This window comes from Dendronephthya gigantea, unplaced genomic scaffold (genome assembly GCF_004324835.1).
Source record: "Dendronephthya gigantea isolate DGI-Jeju-01 unplaced genomic scaffold, DenGig_1.0 000020F, whole genome shotgun sequence".
NCBI classification, from domain to species: Eukaryota; Metazoa; Cnidaria; class Anthozoa; order Malacalcyonacea; family Nephtheidae; genus Dendronephthya; species Dendronephthya gigantea.
In genome coordinates, this window is record NW_021163030.1 from 2,326,264 (window position 1) to 2,341,976 (window position 15,713).

The 15,713-nt window shown below is 36.7% G+C and overlaps 3 protein-coding genes and 1 pseudogene across 5 annotated transcripts; 2 read left to right on the plus strand and 2 right to left on the minus strand.

The window, feature by feature from the left end:
• Positions 1 to 68: 68 nt before the first annotated feature.
• Positions 69 to 4,407, minus strand: LOC114521345. The gene is made up of 8 exons (XM_028541757.1): positions 3,990 to 4,407; positions 3,463 to 3,640; positions 2,893 to 3,010; positions 2,478 to 2,663; positions 1,901 to 2,259; positions 1,439 to 1,707; positions 1,052 to 1,306; positions 69 to 889 (listed from the first exon to the last, which is right to left on the minus strand). Exons 1-8 carry the CDS (start codon positions 4,129 to 4,131, stop codon positions 180 to 182), a joined length of 2,217 nt encoding a protein of 738 aa, XP_028397558.1. The 5' UTR covers positions 4,132 to 4,407; the 3' UTR covers positions 69 to 179.
• Positions 4,408 to 4,506: 99 nt separating this feature from the next.
• LOC114521543 lies at positions 4,507 to 7,404 on the plus strand (annotated as a pseudogene).
• Positions 7,405 to 7,544: 140 nt separating this feature from the next.
• Positions 7,545 to 10,617, plus strand: LOC114521352. 2 transcript variants are annotated; one of them, XM_028541766.1, is made up of 5 exons: positions 7,545 to 7,650; positions 8,082 to 8,164; positions 8,827 to 9,021; positions 9,899 to 10,051; positions 10,314 to 10,617. In XM_028541766.1, the coding sequence occupies exons 2-5, from the start codon at positions 8,096 to 8,098 to the stop codon at positions 10,374 to 10,376; spliced, it is 480 nt and encodes a 159-aa protein (XP_028397567.1). In that variant the 5' UTR covers positions 7,545 to 7,650; positions 8,082 to 8,095; the 3' UTR covers positions 10,377 to 10,617. The 2 variants fall into 2 exon arrangements, with proteins under 2 accessions (XP_028397567.1, XP_028397568.1); XM_028541767.1 differs by lacking the exon at positions 7,545 to 7,650 and adding an exon at positions 7,713 to 7,842.
• A 167-nt stretch (positions 10,618 to 10,784) lies between these two features.
• LOC114521350 (polyamine oxidase 7-like) lies at positions 10,785 to 14,373 on the minus strand. 2 transcript variants are annotated; one of them, XM_028541764.1, is made up of 4 exons: positions 13,397 to 14,373; positions 12,264 to 13,060; positions 11,802 to 12,068; positions 10,785 to 10,891 (listed from the first exon to the last, which is right to left on the minus strand). In XM_028541764.1, exons 1-4 carry the CDS (start codon positions 13,756 to 13,758, stop codon positions 10,875 to 10,877), a joined length of 1,443 nt encoding a protein of 480 aa, XP_028397565.1. In that variant the 5' UTR covers positions 13,759 to 14,373; the 3' UTR covers positions 10,785 to 10,874. The 2 variants fall into 2 exon arrangements, with proteins under 2 accessions (XP_028397565.1, XP_028397563.1); XM_028541762.1 differs by lacking the exon at positions 10,785 to 10,891 and having other exon boundaries at positions 11,627 to 12,068.
• Positions 14,374 to 15,713: the final 1,340 nt, after the last annotated feature.

The window sequence follows — 15,713 nt, forward strand, 5'->3', positions numbered from 1 at the left end:
CCAACAGAGGAAATGTATCGTTATTCATAAAGTAATATATAGTACAATATTTATATGCAAGTAAAAATATCCTGTTTAAAAAATTATTCTAATCCATCAATGATTATCTAATAATATTTCAGTCATGCCTGTTTACTGTAGGTATATATTGTATCATCTCCAACGAAGATCATCATCAATTACAGAAGACAATTTTTGAGATGAAGACAATTGCTAAACTTATTATGTAGACCCCAGATCGAACATTCGCTGCGAGTTATCAAAGATATAACACTCTTTATAGCGTATACCAAACAACTAATAACCTCCTTAGAAACGTTCATCTCTGTTATCAAATGTTTCCAAGGATCGATTTCCGATGAGTTCTCCCAATGTTTGTCTTTGCAATGGAAGAAGCAGGGTAATAGATGAGAATAAGTTGGTTTATCTGGAAGATCATCTACAATTATTGACAGAAAACATAACTCCTCAGCGTAACGTTGGCGACACCAAGCGATGTTGAGTTCGTGAAGAAGCTCTTTGCATGACAGGTAGCTCGGGGATAGCAGAGGAATCACTAAACTCGACGTCTCGAGATAAGCCAGGCGTGATGAATTTGATTCCTCCAAAGATTTCTTAATTATTAATGATTGATCCAGCGATATCAGTAGTTTACAAAATAATTGGCAGTATTTCACGTCTTCTTTAGAGCAAATGACGTAAATATCAACATGGTTTGGGACCGACTGACGAGAACGGTTGAATGGTGGACTTTCACTTTGTTGAGATATCATTACTCCACTTGCAATATTTGAAACATGTCCAGAATCGAATGTGATAAGCTTACGAACATCTTCAAGAATTCCTATAATTCCAGTCTTCTCGTTCTCAACACTCGGACAGTTTGATGCTACATGGAAAGTATTTAAAAAAAATCAATACCAAAGGTGGATTTCTTTCTTGCATTGTTCATCAACAATCAGTGTTCATCAACTGTTTCATGCACAAATGCACTCGTATATGTTATACACAAATATATGTTATTTTAGGTTTTAGAACAACTAACTATTACCATTAATATCTTTGAGAATGTTTTTACACAGACCACCTATGCCAGGAAAGTTTTCAGTTGACGGTTGAACGAAACATTGAACAGGTGAAATCAACTTCAACCACGGCAAATTTTTACTTAATGGTTCAATCACAACTGGCCAAATTTTTGCAGTTCCTTGGCATTGCAATGCGATAGCAAGGCTGAGTTCTTCAATGCAGACTTTTGAAGAAAGATAATGGCCAGAGATTAATGCAATCATCACCTTGGAACGTTCTATAAGATAAATAATTTTCTGGCAAAATCTTTCTTGTTTTAAAAAACTTTATTAGTCGCTAATTCTTCCAAATCTAATCCAGCAAAATTTAAAATTGTTGGCTCTGATTTACACCAAGCAGCAACACTTACCTATAGCGTCATACAAAGCTTGTTGCCAAGCACTGCCAGCCTTAAGTTCAGTGGTGTCAATAAATATATTAATGTCAGGTTGGTAAATGCGAAGTTCTTTTATTACTTGTTTTGCTACATCTTCATTTATATGCGAATATGACATGAATACATCGTAATTTGGTTCAAGAAATGTCAGTCTTTTAGCATCAACGTTGTCAACATCATACGACCCTATACGTTCAACTACGGTAACACAAGCTTTGCCAATCTTTTCTGCGTCATGTTCCCTACAAGAAAACCGTATCTAATCTTTTTTAACTCAGTCAATTACAATACTACAGTTGGGCTGATGTACGGCAATTAAACGTCCGCAATATCGTGAGGATACTACCTTATTATGAGGTACCCAGCAACAATGGTGGAAGATAAAACAGTGAATTTTAGGCAATAAACACTAGTATTCGGCGAGCAATGCCATACCTGCAATCAATATACTGAGTTATTCCCATGTACATGGGCATGTATGAAACGTGAGAGAGTAACAATGGAATGAGAAACTTGTGATGTAATTTCCTGTTAAGGCACAACGCGATGTTAAATTGTTCGGAGCAACTTGTCGATTTCAGGTATGCAGGAGTAATTAATGCAACAACACGTTTACAACTTGTTATCGTATCATATAACTGCTGTTGCCAGGATTCATACATGTCTAACTCCTGCAACTTTGAGAATACTTTGATGCTCTTGCCGTTCTTCTGAAGACATTGGATAATGAATTCTGTGCGCCCCTTGTCTTCTTCGCAGTATGATAAATATATGTCGTATTCGCTCAAATGTTCCTACAACAAACAAGAAATTAAGAATAATATAATGATACAGCATATAAAATTGTCTTTGAGGATGAATTAGTAAAAGTTATGCATTGACACTGTAAAGATATTTTTGCACCATGCAGTTCCGCAAGTGACTGGTGGACTGTGAAGACCAGGCAGTTTTGAATTGCAAAGACAGGGCTGCTTTGAGCGGACCCCCGCAACTTTTGCATACATATTTCTACCTTCTGTTTTTCCATTCTTCCTTTCTGGTAACTTTCCTTCATCTTTTTAAAGCGTAGTATTAGCTCCATGTTTTCGTGTTCTCTCTCTAGTAAAACAATCTTTAAACAGCGTAGCGATAACCCTGTCTCTATCCAGTGAATTGCTGCCGTTACGAGCTCCTCGAGCATCTGTTTCTTGGAGAATTTCTGTTAAATTAAAATAAATAAAAATATCAAAATCAATACGTTGAGTCAGCTAGGTTGATACAGTTCAAATCAAATCAGGTGAATTAAATAATGGGCGACAGCAGAGGCAGCCACACCTTGTTCTCTACGAGGAGCTCTGGGTAACCAGGGCCAGAAACTGAATCTATTGCAAATTATATATTTTTTAATTTTTTAAAAGATTGCATAAAAAAGTATAAATTTGACGTGCCTGAGCACCAGCAGCTAACAAGGGCATCACTACACGAGTCTCTTCATTGCCCATTGCTGGAACAAGACATCGAAATATATCTCCAACCACTTGAGGTGAAGTTTTACCAACTTTGAATCTATCAAAAAATTGTCAACTTCCAAGTCACACCCTGATGAAAATGGCACACAAGGTGTTAAAAATAAGAGTATTCATTTTTTCCACTTTCTTAATTAATAACCATCTATGATTTAGTGAATCATATAATGTAACCTTATTGAATAAAGGTATAGTGATTAGATATGTGATTAGATATTGAGCACATTTATTTTCACTAAATAACAATTTTTGTTTAGCATGGATGGGAAAAGTATTGAAAAATTATCAGCATTTCTGATGCCTACAAGTCTGTGGTGCTTTGTCAGTGTTAAAGTACAAACTACAGTCAGGTTTTTCATTTTTCTTTTAAATGTTGAAGACAAATCAACATGAAATCTAGACATCATATAGTATTGGTATCGACAAAAATGGCCAGTATCGGTCTGGTATTGAATTAAATGAAGAAAGGTGGAACTGCCCATAAGTACTAACCCGCCTTCAAAGCAAAGAATTTTCTCAAAACTTAGATGATCAGGCAATGGTTTTGACCACCAACAAGAATGTAAACTTCTTAAATCTTCCTCCTTATCTTTTGCCAATACCCGAACATCAATGTTGAGACGATTATAAAGTTGACCAATAAGAGAGGGTGGTGTTGGTACATAGTCATCTGGCAAAAATAATATGGTATAAGGTGTGACAACATGACATAAGATTTTGCATTTTTTGCATCTAAGGAATAATTCTCCATGGCATAGACAGTGTCCCCAGATGTCATGAGCAAATATATTCCTCTATTTTGCTTCTCAGATATTGCCACAGAAAAGTAAAATGGGTATTTAAATAATGATTGATGGAACCATAGATGTCTACCACATATCCACCACACCTATCAAATTAGCCTCTAGATCCCCCACCCATCTGGGGGTCACATCTTACACTCTTCTCTTGCATAATTATAGACTCAGCTTTGGTATTTGGATATTCATTCATTAATTTCACAAATTCAATAATTCTACCTGGAAAAGCCGAAATAACAAGCACATTAATCTTATCCTCTTTTGGTATTTCAATTATATCTCCAATGCAGAGTTGTATACTACAATCCCCAATGTCATCTGTACAAACCACGATTGTGTCAGAAACAAGAATACCAGCCATTTCATAAAAAGTAATAGATAAAATCAATGGAAAATATAAAACTCGAATTCAATGGGGAAATTGTTGTTATTACTGCCATAAAAAGAAGTAAAATGTTTCATTTCCGCTCGTGTTTCACATTCTTTCAGGGGGGTTGCACATTCAATTTAGTAGGGGGTGTTCTGACTTCTGGCTGTCTTGAGTGTATTCGCATCTGTACGATGGAGTCGGACGAGGAAGGAGCGTCTGATTATCAGGAAGACGAACTAACAGCGCTGAGTTCTATTTACGATGAAAGAATATTTACTAGATTAAAAAATAGTGGAGAATTTCGTATCTTTGAAGGTACCGGATAATTTTCAAGGTGAAGAATATTGCGCAAAAGAACTGAAATGAATGCTGGATGACCAGCCACACAATGACGTAATATGGAATGCCTCTCCCCCCTCTTGTTCTAAACTTTGTATCCCCCTGGAATACCCATTATCTGACCCCCCTCAATATACGTTGAAGTGTAAATGGTTGAATGTGTCACAGGTAAGTAATCCCCGTAACCGTTTGTGTAAAATTTGGAGCAGATTTTGATTGCCAATTTTGTCACTCCCTGATATTTAATCATTATTAGGTTATATGTCACATTTAGATCGCATCAAATGCAATGCAAGCAATAGATAAAAAGACCAAAATGTGTTATTATTAAATGCGACATATAGCCTACAGTAGGCCTATGACAAGAATACACCTGAGACATTTTCATCTAATACTGCAGAGTGACGTTTTTCTGCAATATTTTTGTTGCAAAACAAGGCCACACCTAAGCTGCAGGTGCAATTAAAATGTACTTAGGGATGTGCCACAAACATTGGCCTGTCTGGTGGACACCTTGTCCAATGGAATAATTACATAAGAATTAAGACAGTTTAAATTTAAATTCAATTTTAAATTTAGTCTTAATAAATTTAAATTTGGTCATAATAGGCTTCTTCTTTCTTATCTACAGACTGCAAAATTAAGTAAACTCAGTGATCAAGAAAGGAATTATAGCATTGAAGAATAATTAATTGTGCCATGACACCTATATGAAGTATAATTTCCCCAGTATGGCATGACATGACAGATAATGTTTTGTATGTGTTACTTATACAGTCATGCTGAGCAGGATTTTTCTACCTTACAGCAATGATGATGATAATAATGATGTATCATGTATGTGCATTCAGTGACTTCAACCATGCTTCTACAGTTTACACTTTTATAATTATTAATTTCAGTTATCAAAATTATGCAAGTCTATGGATACATTATGGGAAGAAAATCTGTATGAAGTGGTACTTTTTCGTTGGATTCAATTTCTTGAGGAAGAAACATTTGATCTGCTTAATATTTCTTCACCATTAGTTTTGACAACAAAGACAAAATTTTCATCAAATGTTCCTCCTGCATTTGATCCAAGAGCTGTTCAAGATGTTGCATCGCCTGCTGCCCTCCTTGATATAATTCTTGATTTTGATCAGAAAGAAAGAGAACAAGTGTTCAAGACAAACCATTTTTCATGTGGTGTTTGTTTTCTGAAAAAACTGGTGCTTTCTGCATTGCTTTTCCAAAATGTGAACATGTTTTTTGCACAGAATGTATTTCAGAGTATTTTAAATTCCAAATTGAAAATGGTTCCGTGAAAGCATTAAACTGTCCTGAAACAAAGTGTGAGTCACAAGCCTTGCCTTCTCAGGTCAAAAACCTTGTTAGTTCTGATTTATTTGCCAAATATGATAACTACCTCTTGCAGTCTAGTCTGGATGAAATGTCTGATATAGTTTATTGTCCGAGACCCACATGCCAATCACCTGTGATTTTGGAACAAAATACAACAATTGGTGTTTGTGAAGTGTGTCGGTTTGCGTTCTGTTCACTCTGCAAGTTAACATTTCATGGTGTATCACCATGTGTCTTCAGACCAGACGAAGTACGAAAGTTGAAAATGGAATATGAAAATGCAACAAATACAGAAAGGATATTCCTGGAAAGAAAGTATGGCAAGGACCGACTCCGCCGCATGATTGATGATTTGGACTCGGAGGAATGGCTGGTGGATAATTCAAAAATATGTCCTCGTTGTCATGCCCACATTCAGAAATCTGATGGCTGTAACAAGATGCATTGTTCAAAATGTCGGACAGATTTTTGTTGGTTGTGTGGAAAGATATTGGATCCACGAAATCCTTATCTTCATTTTAACACGTGGGAGTCGCCTTGCTTTGATAGATTGTTTGAAGGTGTAGAGATTGACAGTGATTAAAAACAGCTTCACAAACTTTTTGAATGTTGTAATGTTAAACGCCGGTGGATCATGAACATAGACCTACGACCGTGTACGTATAGAGGAATACACGTGTCAGATTAATATAATGATATTGATATTCATAGATTTCATTTCAAGTCCCTAAAGGACAACTTATGAATTATTTTATTCTTGTGTGCTGGTAATATTTGTGAGTTGCGTGCTAAAGAATGAATTTCCCAGGTGGAATTTCCTATCAAATTGCGAAAATGCGCGAGCGAACTCTCTGCGGGTTAGTAATTGCCGTTAAAGTTGTCCTTGTACAAAATCTTCAAAAACCTCCTAATGCTTCAAATCTTACAGAATTTTGCACTCCTGCAGAAAGAGTTCTAAACCTTTTCTACGTCAGTTATGCCGGTTTCAAATTTAATTGTAACTGAATTCGGTCGTGAAAATGTCATGGGTGTCACAAAATGAACACCACTTTACACCGCTTTACCACTGTTGCTCTGTTCAATTACCTCCACCTATATGGTCCGTAAGATAAAAGACGAAAGTCGAATATAAAAACTATTATAACTAAAACGCTCAACCCTTCCGGCCCGGAAATACATGACTTAATAGTTTCACATTGGTATAGCAGATTTGCATAGAGGAACAGCCACTGTCGAAATTAGCCAAATTACTTGTACAAGAGTATTTTCCTTCGAAACGTGCCCTTGTGGGCTGATCACATAAGAGGACGTAAGAGTAACAGGTGCTTCCTATAGTATACAATTCATAAAAGGACAACACGTTGCCATCTTCATATTTCGTATTTTCGTTAATACTCATGGTGATACGTCATCAACATTTCATAATTCCAAGAAAACCGGTAAAAACTTGTTAAACTGAAACATTTTCTGACCCACTTTAAATATGTCAACAGGAAATAAGGGAAAGTCTCTAAAACCACCACTAATCGATCAAAAAACTAGAACTGTAGTTATGTAGTTTGCAATGTATCTGTATTACACTGATCCTAATCACTATAGCAATGTCGCAAATCGTATGCAAAACCAGAAACGTTTTATTAGCATTTTTTTCTTTATACTAATGCATCACGTGTTTAAATCTCATCGACCTGAAATGTTATATCACACTCAGTCCATGCCCCGTCAATTTCTCTTTCGAGTTCCTACAGTTAATTAAAAGCGCTTAATGCTTTATAGTTGACTGATTATCATTCTTCAAGCCACAACGGAAAATCGTGACAAATTAAGGTTGGTGGTTATCATAAATTTTGTGGTTATACAGTCTAAATTGTCTATTACAAAGTCTACTCTACTTCATTTGCTCAATGCTGGGGCTCGCTCAGTATATGAGTGGCAGGAATTATACAAAGTTTGGTTCGTCATTGACGGTGACCGAGAAGGCGCTGATTCAGCGAATGTAAAATGGAAACCAACTGCTGGGTCTGTTTTTTCTGCATACTGCCTTTGTCCTGGTGTTTAAGACGGCGTCTGTAAACATGTAGCAGTGCCGCTAGTTTGTGATTCTCTTCATGACCGTCTGTATCCCTCATCAGGTCCTACGGACAGGCTTTGGCAATTGGCATATCTTTTTATAACATGTTGAATCATTTGAATTGATTATAGTTTAAATCAGATGTGACTACTTTTATACAACTTATGAATCAATCGCTTTTTAACAGGTTCACTGATAATCATGGCTGGTATCAATGAAGGAATGCAATATTTAAAATCTTTGCCAAGTTTTTTGAAGATCTTGGAAATTGTAAGATGTGTGGTACATTGGCCTAATTCTATTCAGATTTTTAAAACGAGTTGCTGAGTTAACCATTGGGTTGGGTATACCGGCTTAGTCCTACCACAGTTACTATACTTTTAATACAACATTTTGACTGTCAAGCACCGGCTCATTTGAGTGAATCAAAGGGCGCTTTTCTTTATACTGAAAAAACGGCAAGTCCGGTCCTGTTGTATTTCGGTACAGGCAGATTACTAGTATTTTAGAATGTTTCAAAACTCTGCACTCGGAAATATAGTTTCATCGCTATATTCTTAACGAAATACTCTATTTCAATTTAAAATACGCCCGGTCTGACCATTTTGGCCGCTTAATGGAAGCGCCCAAAATATTGTCATTGCATGGATCTAGAGCTATCAAATCAATTAATTTATTCCAACTTTGTAAATAGTACATATTTTAACCCTTGGACAGGGTTTTAGAGTTTACTTCCTGTTTTTAGTAACATATTTTATCATTTTTCTCAGCCCTTGAATTTTAATAAATTTTAATATTTTAATAAAGTCATCACAGACCAATTTTAATAAAGTCATTTATTCTCATCTAGACCTAAAGCTGTTTAATTATTTTAATTCCATCGCCATGACGGGGTTTTTGTCACGCTATTGAGACTTAATGTATTTTTATAGATTCTTCTTCTGGTCTCTATTGGTCCAGTGGGATACTTTCTCAACAACGCACCAGATTTTGATTTCGACAAAAGGGATAATCTGAAATTTTTCGTTGGCGCAGCCGCAGCTTCAGCTGTTATCGCACTGCTGTTTTTTCTCATCTTTCTAACTGGTGCGCATAAAAAAATCGACGCTTTTAACTGGGCAAGAACGGTACGTGTATACTCATTTATACTCGATCATTAGTCATGTGTAGTTCCCTTAATGATAGGCGCGATTTCTGAAATAATGCAATTGCTTCTAACTTTTGCCACCCCACTTGCGAGAGCTGGTAAACCCAAATCTGGGTGAGAGACTCGATTGAGCTAGAAATAATGGATTTTTTATTGTGTGGACCTGTTTAACTTCTTTACTTCTAATTCTTTCTTCATGCTCTTCTCCCGGACGAACTTCATGTTCAAGATAGTCTTATAGATATATATATATATATATATATATATATATATATATATATATATATATATATATATATATATATATATATATATAGTCATTTCAAAAAAGGTTGACCTTCCAAAATATATGAATCTTGAACATTGAGCGCGGAAGGGATGATGGATAGCAACTTATTTTGGGTGTTTAATCCCGCAAATATCGCTTGGAACAATGAAAAGTGACCTACACAGCATTTCACTGGCTGTAGCCATTGCTAAAATTCAATTTTTGCACCCTTAAGGCACAAAATAAGCTGCTACCCATCATCCCTTGCACGCTCAATGTTCAAGGTTCATATATTTTGGAAGATCAGCCTTTTTTGAAATGACTGTATATATATATATATATATATATATATATATATATATATATATATATATATATATATATATATATATACGAAACTTTATTTTATCCATACTAAAATTATTTGTCATGAAACTTCATGGCTGCTCATGCAGCACATGCAAAAAACATCTTGTATTTATTTCCGAGTTGTAGATCATTTTTGTTAATTAGAGAACTATCGATATAGTTACTTCATTTTTTCTAAGAAAAGCTAAATATTTACACTATGATTCATGGTGTTTTTTAGGCGGCAGGTATCTTTCTTGTTCTGGCGATCTTACTACTAGTTGCTTCGTCGTTACTAGCAGACACTGTCAGCCAATATCATTCAGATGGCACATGTAAATGGATGGATGTACAAAAAACAAAATATCAGTGTGGGCAGCTAACTGCGGGAACAGTAAGTCCTTTTAATTTTTATTCAAGCCTGTGGGTCCTGTGGGTCAAAACATGTTTTGAATTAATGATTCATGAAACCTTTTTTAGGCCCCTTTTACACGAGCAAATTTTATTCAATATGCCAAATTTGTAAATACATAATTGTAAACTGTTCAGTTGGCTTTCTTGAAAACCTATAGTTGGCCAAATTTTTTATATATCACATGAATAGCTAATTTGTATCAGACTATTAATAAAATCTATTTTCTTTTAATATATTTTAGGTCTTTGGTTTCTTTTCCATAGTAATTTTCATTGTGGATGCCATTATTCATTTTCGATTGTGATAGATTTGGTCTCTGGCCAAATACCACTTTCATGACTTAAGCACAATGTGTGTTTCAATCATTCAATGTCATGTAATTTTTAGTAGATATCGATAATAATATAATTCTAGTAAATTGACATTTGTATAGTCCTTGATTAGAATCATATATTTGTTCATGCGCGGCACTTGGGGCAGAAGTATCATTTGCAGTCGGCAAAACCACTGAGAGCAGAATAATTTGGGCGTGAGTCGAGGAAACCAGAACACATGAAACACTGTGTGACGTCACATGAAGTAAACTGATACAGCAATTTGAAATTCGTTTCGTGTATGATGTGAAATATGAATACGGGCGATCGTATTGATATTAATACTAAACATGTGTCATCGCTGAAAAAAAATATATTTCTGTACCATTACTGATCCATGATCATTCCTTATAGGCCCAAAATGAATTCCCGTTGTCTCGTCCCCGGCCTGCCCCTGCTTCAGGCGACTATATTTGTGTGATCTAAATCTAACAAGACGCCAATTCTGTATAAATAAAGTTAGTTTAGTTTAGGTTTCCTCCTGTATAGTAAAACTGGATCGAGAACATTCTGCATGCAACTGGTTGAAAATCAGTTCACAAGTAGTAATGCAGTTTTTTCTATTGCTCTAATTGTGTAATTTATCAGGCAAACTCATTATTCGTTTTTTGCGGCTAAAGAACAACAAAAAAGTAAACAATAACGATTGTTGTGAAAGCATTGCTTTTTGTTGGGAAGCCTGCGACATATTTCTGGATATCTGCGTCACTGAAGTTGGCCAAGCCAAATGTAATTCTGAGAAATTTAAAACTAAGGTTTTAGGTAAAGGTAGTTTCACATTTAATGGAGATCTCGGAAATAGCAGGGCTATATGAAGTACCTTACACCTTCACTGAAATGACGTCAAATGACGCGCTTTTGCGACATCTTGTCGCGCAAAATGAAAATTTTTGCGGTGCGGCAACCAATGAAAATCAACGTGATTTCTTTTAAAAATATACATGTAAATCTGGGTGATTAATAAGGAGAACGACGGTTACGCTGGCCAAATTAGAGTTGCTAGAAATATTGCTATTTTAAAAGTCGTTATCGGTGAAATATAATGCTGAATATTAAAGCAGAGTTTCCTGTCAATTTATGCGTTCTGGTTATTGTCCATCCTCCCCTAGTTGTCCGACAAACATTTAAATTCCAAAGGTATAACAGTCGACCAAGAGTACTAAGACAGAAACGTTCAGAATCAAAAGTGCTTTTTATTTTAGCGAATTGTTTGCAATCATATAATGAATGTAGATATCAGTGGCAATAAGTGTTTGACGAATCAAGTTAGTTGAATAACATAAACAGAATAATCAAGATGAAACAAGCAGGTGAATACAGGCCGATACTCGCCGAACTAGGAACAATGTTCTTACTTTCACAAATACTAGCAATCTCGGGCTCATAAGCTGGGCACTCTCCACCATTGAGACAGCTGTGGATCACCTTGGCTTGCTTTAAACTAGTAGAGTACCCAGCCTGGCTGTATCCCCAATAATTCTCGCTTGTCGCTTCCCCCGAGAAGAAAAGGTTACCCAGGCGTCCTTGTAAATTATTAAAGTCGGCTGAGGTGGCACCAACCGCAGCATTGCTGAAGGAACCGCGGATGTACGGATTTTGACTAAAACTACCCACGGTCATCTCTAGAGGTAAATAATGATTGACTATGTTATTGATTGACTATGTTATATGGGGATTCAATATTATGGTTAGGCTCCCGCTTCATTGCAACTTTCCACACCAATGTTATTCTCAAGTATATGCCAGAAAAAAAGGAAACCTAAGGTCCTCAGAATACCCGTGTCAGGACTAACGTTAAACATGCTGCCTCCACTTACCTAAAGGTTCTGGAATATTGACGTTGGGATACATTTCTCTCAAAGATTTCATGACCTCAGCTTTTGTCGCATTTTTGCTCTGTGCTTCAATGCGAAGAGAATTCTCATCAACTGCACTGAATAACAACACATTTGAACCACGGTGAAAATCTTTTATGTTAAGGTTATACACGAGAGGAAATGTTTCAGTCAAGGAACCAGCATTCAAAATAAACTCGGTATCATCCCAAAACGCGCTCGGAAACTTCACGTAAATATTGGTGTAATAGGCAAGAGGCAATCTACTTATAGCAACTTTCTTCCATTTCGGTAATTCTGGTTCAAATGTTACCAAATCCGAAGCTAAAACACCTGTGCTGAAAGTACAAAGAGCATATTTTGCCTTGAACGTTTCACCATCTCTCGTCCGAACTTCGATTCCGTTCGAAGTATTCAACTTTATATGCGTTACGACCTTTTCTGTTTTAAATTTACCCGTGATGTTTTGGGATAAATAGTCAATGATACCTTTGAATCCACGATTGTCCGTGATATACTCATTTTCCATGGGAATGCCTCCAAAGTGTCGGAAAGAGGACAGTGCAGGTTTCACAGCATATTCATAATCAAAGTACCACCATTCGGCTGTTCGTTTCAAAGCTGTATCTGGCATCCAGCCGTGTTGGGCAAAAACTGAACTCAATGGCTCGTCCCCACTCAATTGCGCATTGTTCTCGTTTTGCTCAGTGAGTTTCATTCCCAATTTTTCGACGGTTTTATAAGCCTTGCCAAGTTCCTTATTCTGGTGGATAGAGTTCCTGTAGATAAAAAGTTGACATAGACTTTGTCAATTGTCACAACTAATCCAAGTCTCTAGTCTTGCGCATATTTGACTTGACATTCCAGAAGACATCTTGAATGAATTAAGTGAGCTATATTCTGCAAACATGAAGCCTTGGTTTCTTCCTATATTTAGTTATATTTTCACTCGAATAACACACTGACGACTGAACGAGACACACGCCTATTCAATATAAAGATTTTCTTAAACCGATAGAGCTGTTCAATTTAAACAGCAACAACTAGTCTGAATTCCTATCTGAAGAATAGGATCATTGTTGGCATGATTAAGCATAAAGTAAATGTCACGTTACCTCAGAGTGAAATCGCTGATGTTCGTCGAATATCTCGTGAGATTAATTTTATTTGCGATTACCAGAATTGGATTTTCATCTCCATCCTCGACATAATGTACCCAGTTTGCACCATCACCTACTGTCAAACCGCCGATTTTAACCTGCTTCACACGACCACCGACGTAATCTTGTGCTTCGAGGATGAGAAAATTCGTTTGTCCGTTGCTTTGGAGGTAACTTCCCGCAGTGATTCCTGAGATACCAGCTCCTAGGATGAGTACGTCGACCTCAGTAACAGCGAAGCAAACTGTAGGACACGTTAACAAAATGCCGTAAAATACCAGCAAGAAATTGCACCGAACATAAGAAAAAACGCCCATATTTAGTTCATGAGATGATGAAATAACAATCGAACTTAGATACGCCTTTTTTTTGCCGGATTCCGTCGCAAATTAAATATTAATTTTTTGACATATTTAACCAAGGAGCTTGTTACGCCTGTATTCCACCGGGTGTTGAAATACGATCACAGCAATTATATTGTTCTGTTCTGAGTGATTTCAAACTTATTCTTCGCATTTTAGTGCGTCATGAACAAAACACAAAATATTTGCATATTTTGTAGGAATCGAAACATCACCGGGAGGCATAAGCGCACCATTGCGCAAAATAAACAGATCTTCGATCTCGAAACCAGAGCCTGCGATCCATGCCAGGATCTTCATCAGAAGCCAAACACAAACAATATAAGAACAATTCAGCATTGACCAATATCGCTAATGATGCAATATATTCTCTGCTTTTTCTGTTCTTCTATTCTCGAGTTTTTCTGTACGAATAAATAGTGCGTTATAGGTAGATTGCATCGTGGTACCCAGGGCCTCTCTTGGTAGACAGTAATCTGATATGCATAGCATAAATAAGTTATAACCCCAGGACATGTTAGTTGCCGGTGAAATGATTTTGTCATTCGTCAGTGCCTGTCTTGAAACGATCAATCAACAAGACGCCAATTCTGGCGGTAACTGCGTCGCGCCAATCGTTGCATGCAATATTTCCTGTCAATATTTATTCCTTTAGAAAAATGTTTCTTTCTTAGGGTTTCTAGTAAATAGAGCACTTCGTACAGAATATAGGGGTAAAACTGCATTATTGGTGCTAGGCAGACGTAGCTAACGATATACGTGAATAAGACTGAGTTTGGAATCATGTACTCTAGGAATCTGTTTGTACTGAAATTCAATAGGATCGGTCTGGCCGTTTTTACCCTTGAAAGGAAGGTGCGGTGTGATTGAAGAATGGCATAGAATGGCATACAAGGCTTTCATAGCATACAAGGCTTTCATGGCATACAAGGCTTTCATGATTCATGTGATCGTTGTCTCTAAACCCGTTTTAGTGTAGGTTTACCATGATCAGTGTGTGCTAGTGTATCCAGAGTGAGCATATCAAACAAGACAAGACGAGAATCCAGCATTACGATTACCTGTACGTATTTTCTCGAACGACAGACGTCTAGATTAATAGTAGATTTCCTGCACTATCGGCCATGCACAGCGACTCGTGTACGTGTTATTTTATATGACGTGTATCGTGCATGCAGTTTCCTGCTTTTGGTTCGCACGACCCGAGTTCGAATCCTGGTGACAACAAACTTTTTCAATTTTTGTTTCAGTAAAATATTTCTTTTGTGGGGTTATTAGGCTTAGATTACTATTTGAAGTGTGTTTAGCACAAAAATATTTCGATACGAAATCAGACGAGTTCAAAATACGAGTATCTTAGTTGCCTGCGCGGCCAGGAAGACCGGGTCAAAAACGTAAAAAACACGAAAAAAAAACAACAAACAAAACACCAACGGCAATTTTAGACTGCGTTCGCGCAGTGCGCGACGCAGTAATAATCAGTTCAGATTGGTGACATACGGGTTGTACGAAAGCTGGTTAGATTGTTGCTTTTTCAAACGCCTTAAAATTTAGGTATAACATTGATTAAACCACCCTTTAGCAGTCTTGAATTAAGGATTCTTTTTAAAAATTTTAGCTCTAAAGCTGTATTTTTGTGCTTTTCAAGTATTTTTACAACGGTTTTCAAGTATTTTTTCAACTGGGACGTCTGTCTACGTCATCAACGTGGACTCTGTCAGTGGTTCTCTGCCGTGTCTATTCCCGATTGCGTAAGTAAAACCATAGACAATCAAAGAGAAAAATTGAAAGAGAAATATTCACTTTGATTGTGTATCTATTACTCTCAATACCCGGTGACTGTGATTCACTTGTGACTTGTGAACATTGGGCACTGACACCAGTGAACTGCTTGAACTCACTGGCTTGAA

Coding starts and splice junctions, on each gene's coding strand:
- LOC114521352 (XM_028541766.1), top strand. CDS start 8,096: ATGGCTGGTATCAATGAAGGAATGCAATATTTAAAATCTTTGCCAAGT. Junction 9,022..9,898: donor CTTTTAACTGGGCAAGAACG/GTACGTGTATAC, acceptor GGTGTTTTTTAG/GCGGCAGGTATCTTTCTTGT. Junction 10,052..10,313: donor GGCAGCTAACTGCGGGAACA/GTAAGTCCTTTT, acceptor AATATATTTTAG/GTCTTTGGTTTCTTTTCCAT.
- LOC114521350 (XM_028541762.1), bottom strand. CDS start 13,758: ATGGGCGTTTTTTCTTATGTTCGGTGCAATTTCTTGCTGGTATTTTAC. Junction 13,061..13,396: donor ATCAGCGATTTCACTCTGAG/GTAACGTGACAT, acceptor TTTTATCTACAG/GAACTCTATCCACCAGAATA. Junction 12,069..12,263: donor CAATATTCCAGAACCTTTAG/GTAAGTGGAGGC, acceptor ATTTACCTCTAG/AGATGACCGTGGGTAGTTTT.
- LOC114521345 (XM_028541757.1), bottom strand. CDS start 4,131: ATGGCTGGTATTCTTGTTTCTGACACAATCGTGGTTTGTACAGATGAC. Junction 2,664..2,892: donor TGTTAGCTGCTGGTGCTCAG/GCACGTCAAATT, acceptor TTAATTTAACAG/AAATTCTCCAAGAAACAGAT. Junction 1,708..1,900: donor ACTCAGTATATTGATTGCAG/GTATGGCATTGC, acceptor GTTTTCTTGTAG/GGAACATGACGCAGAAAAGA.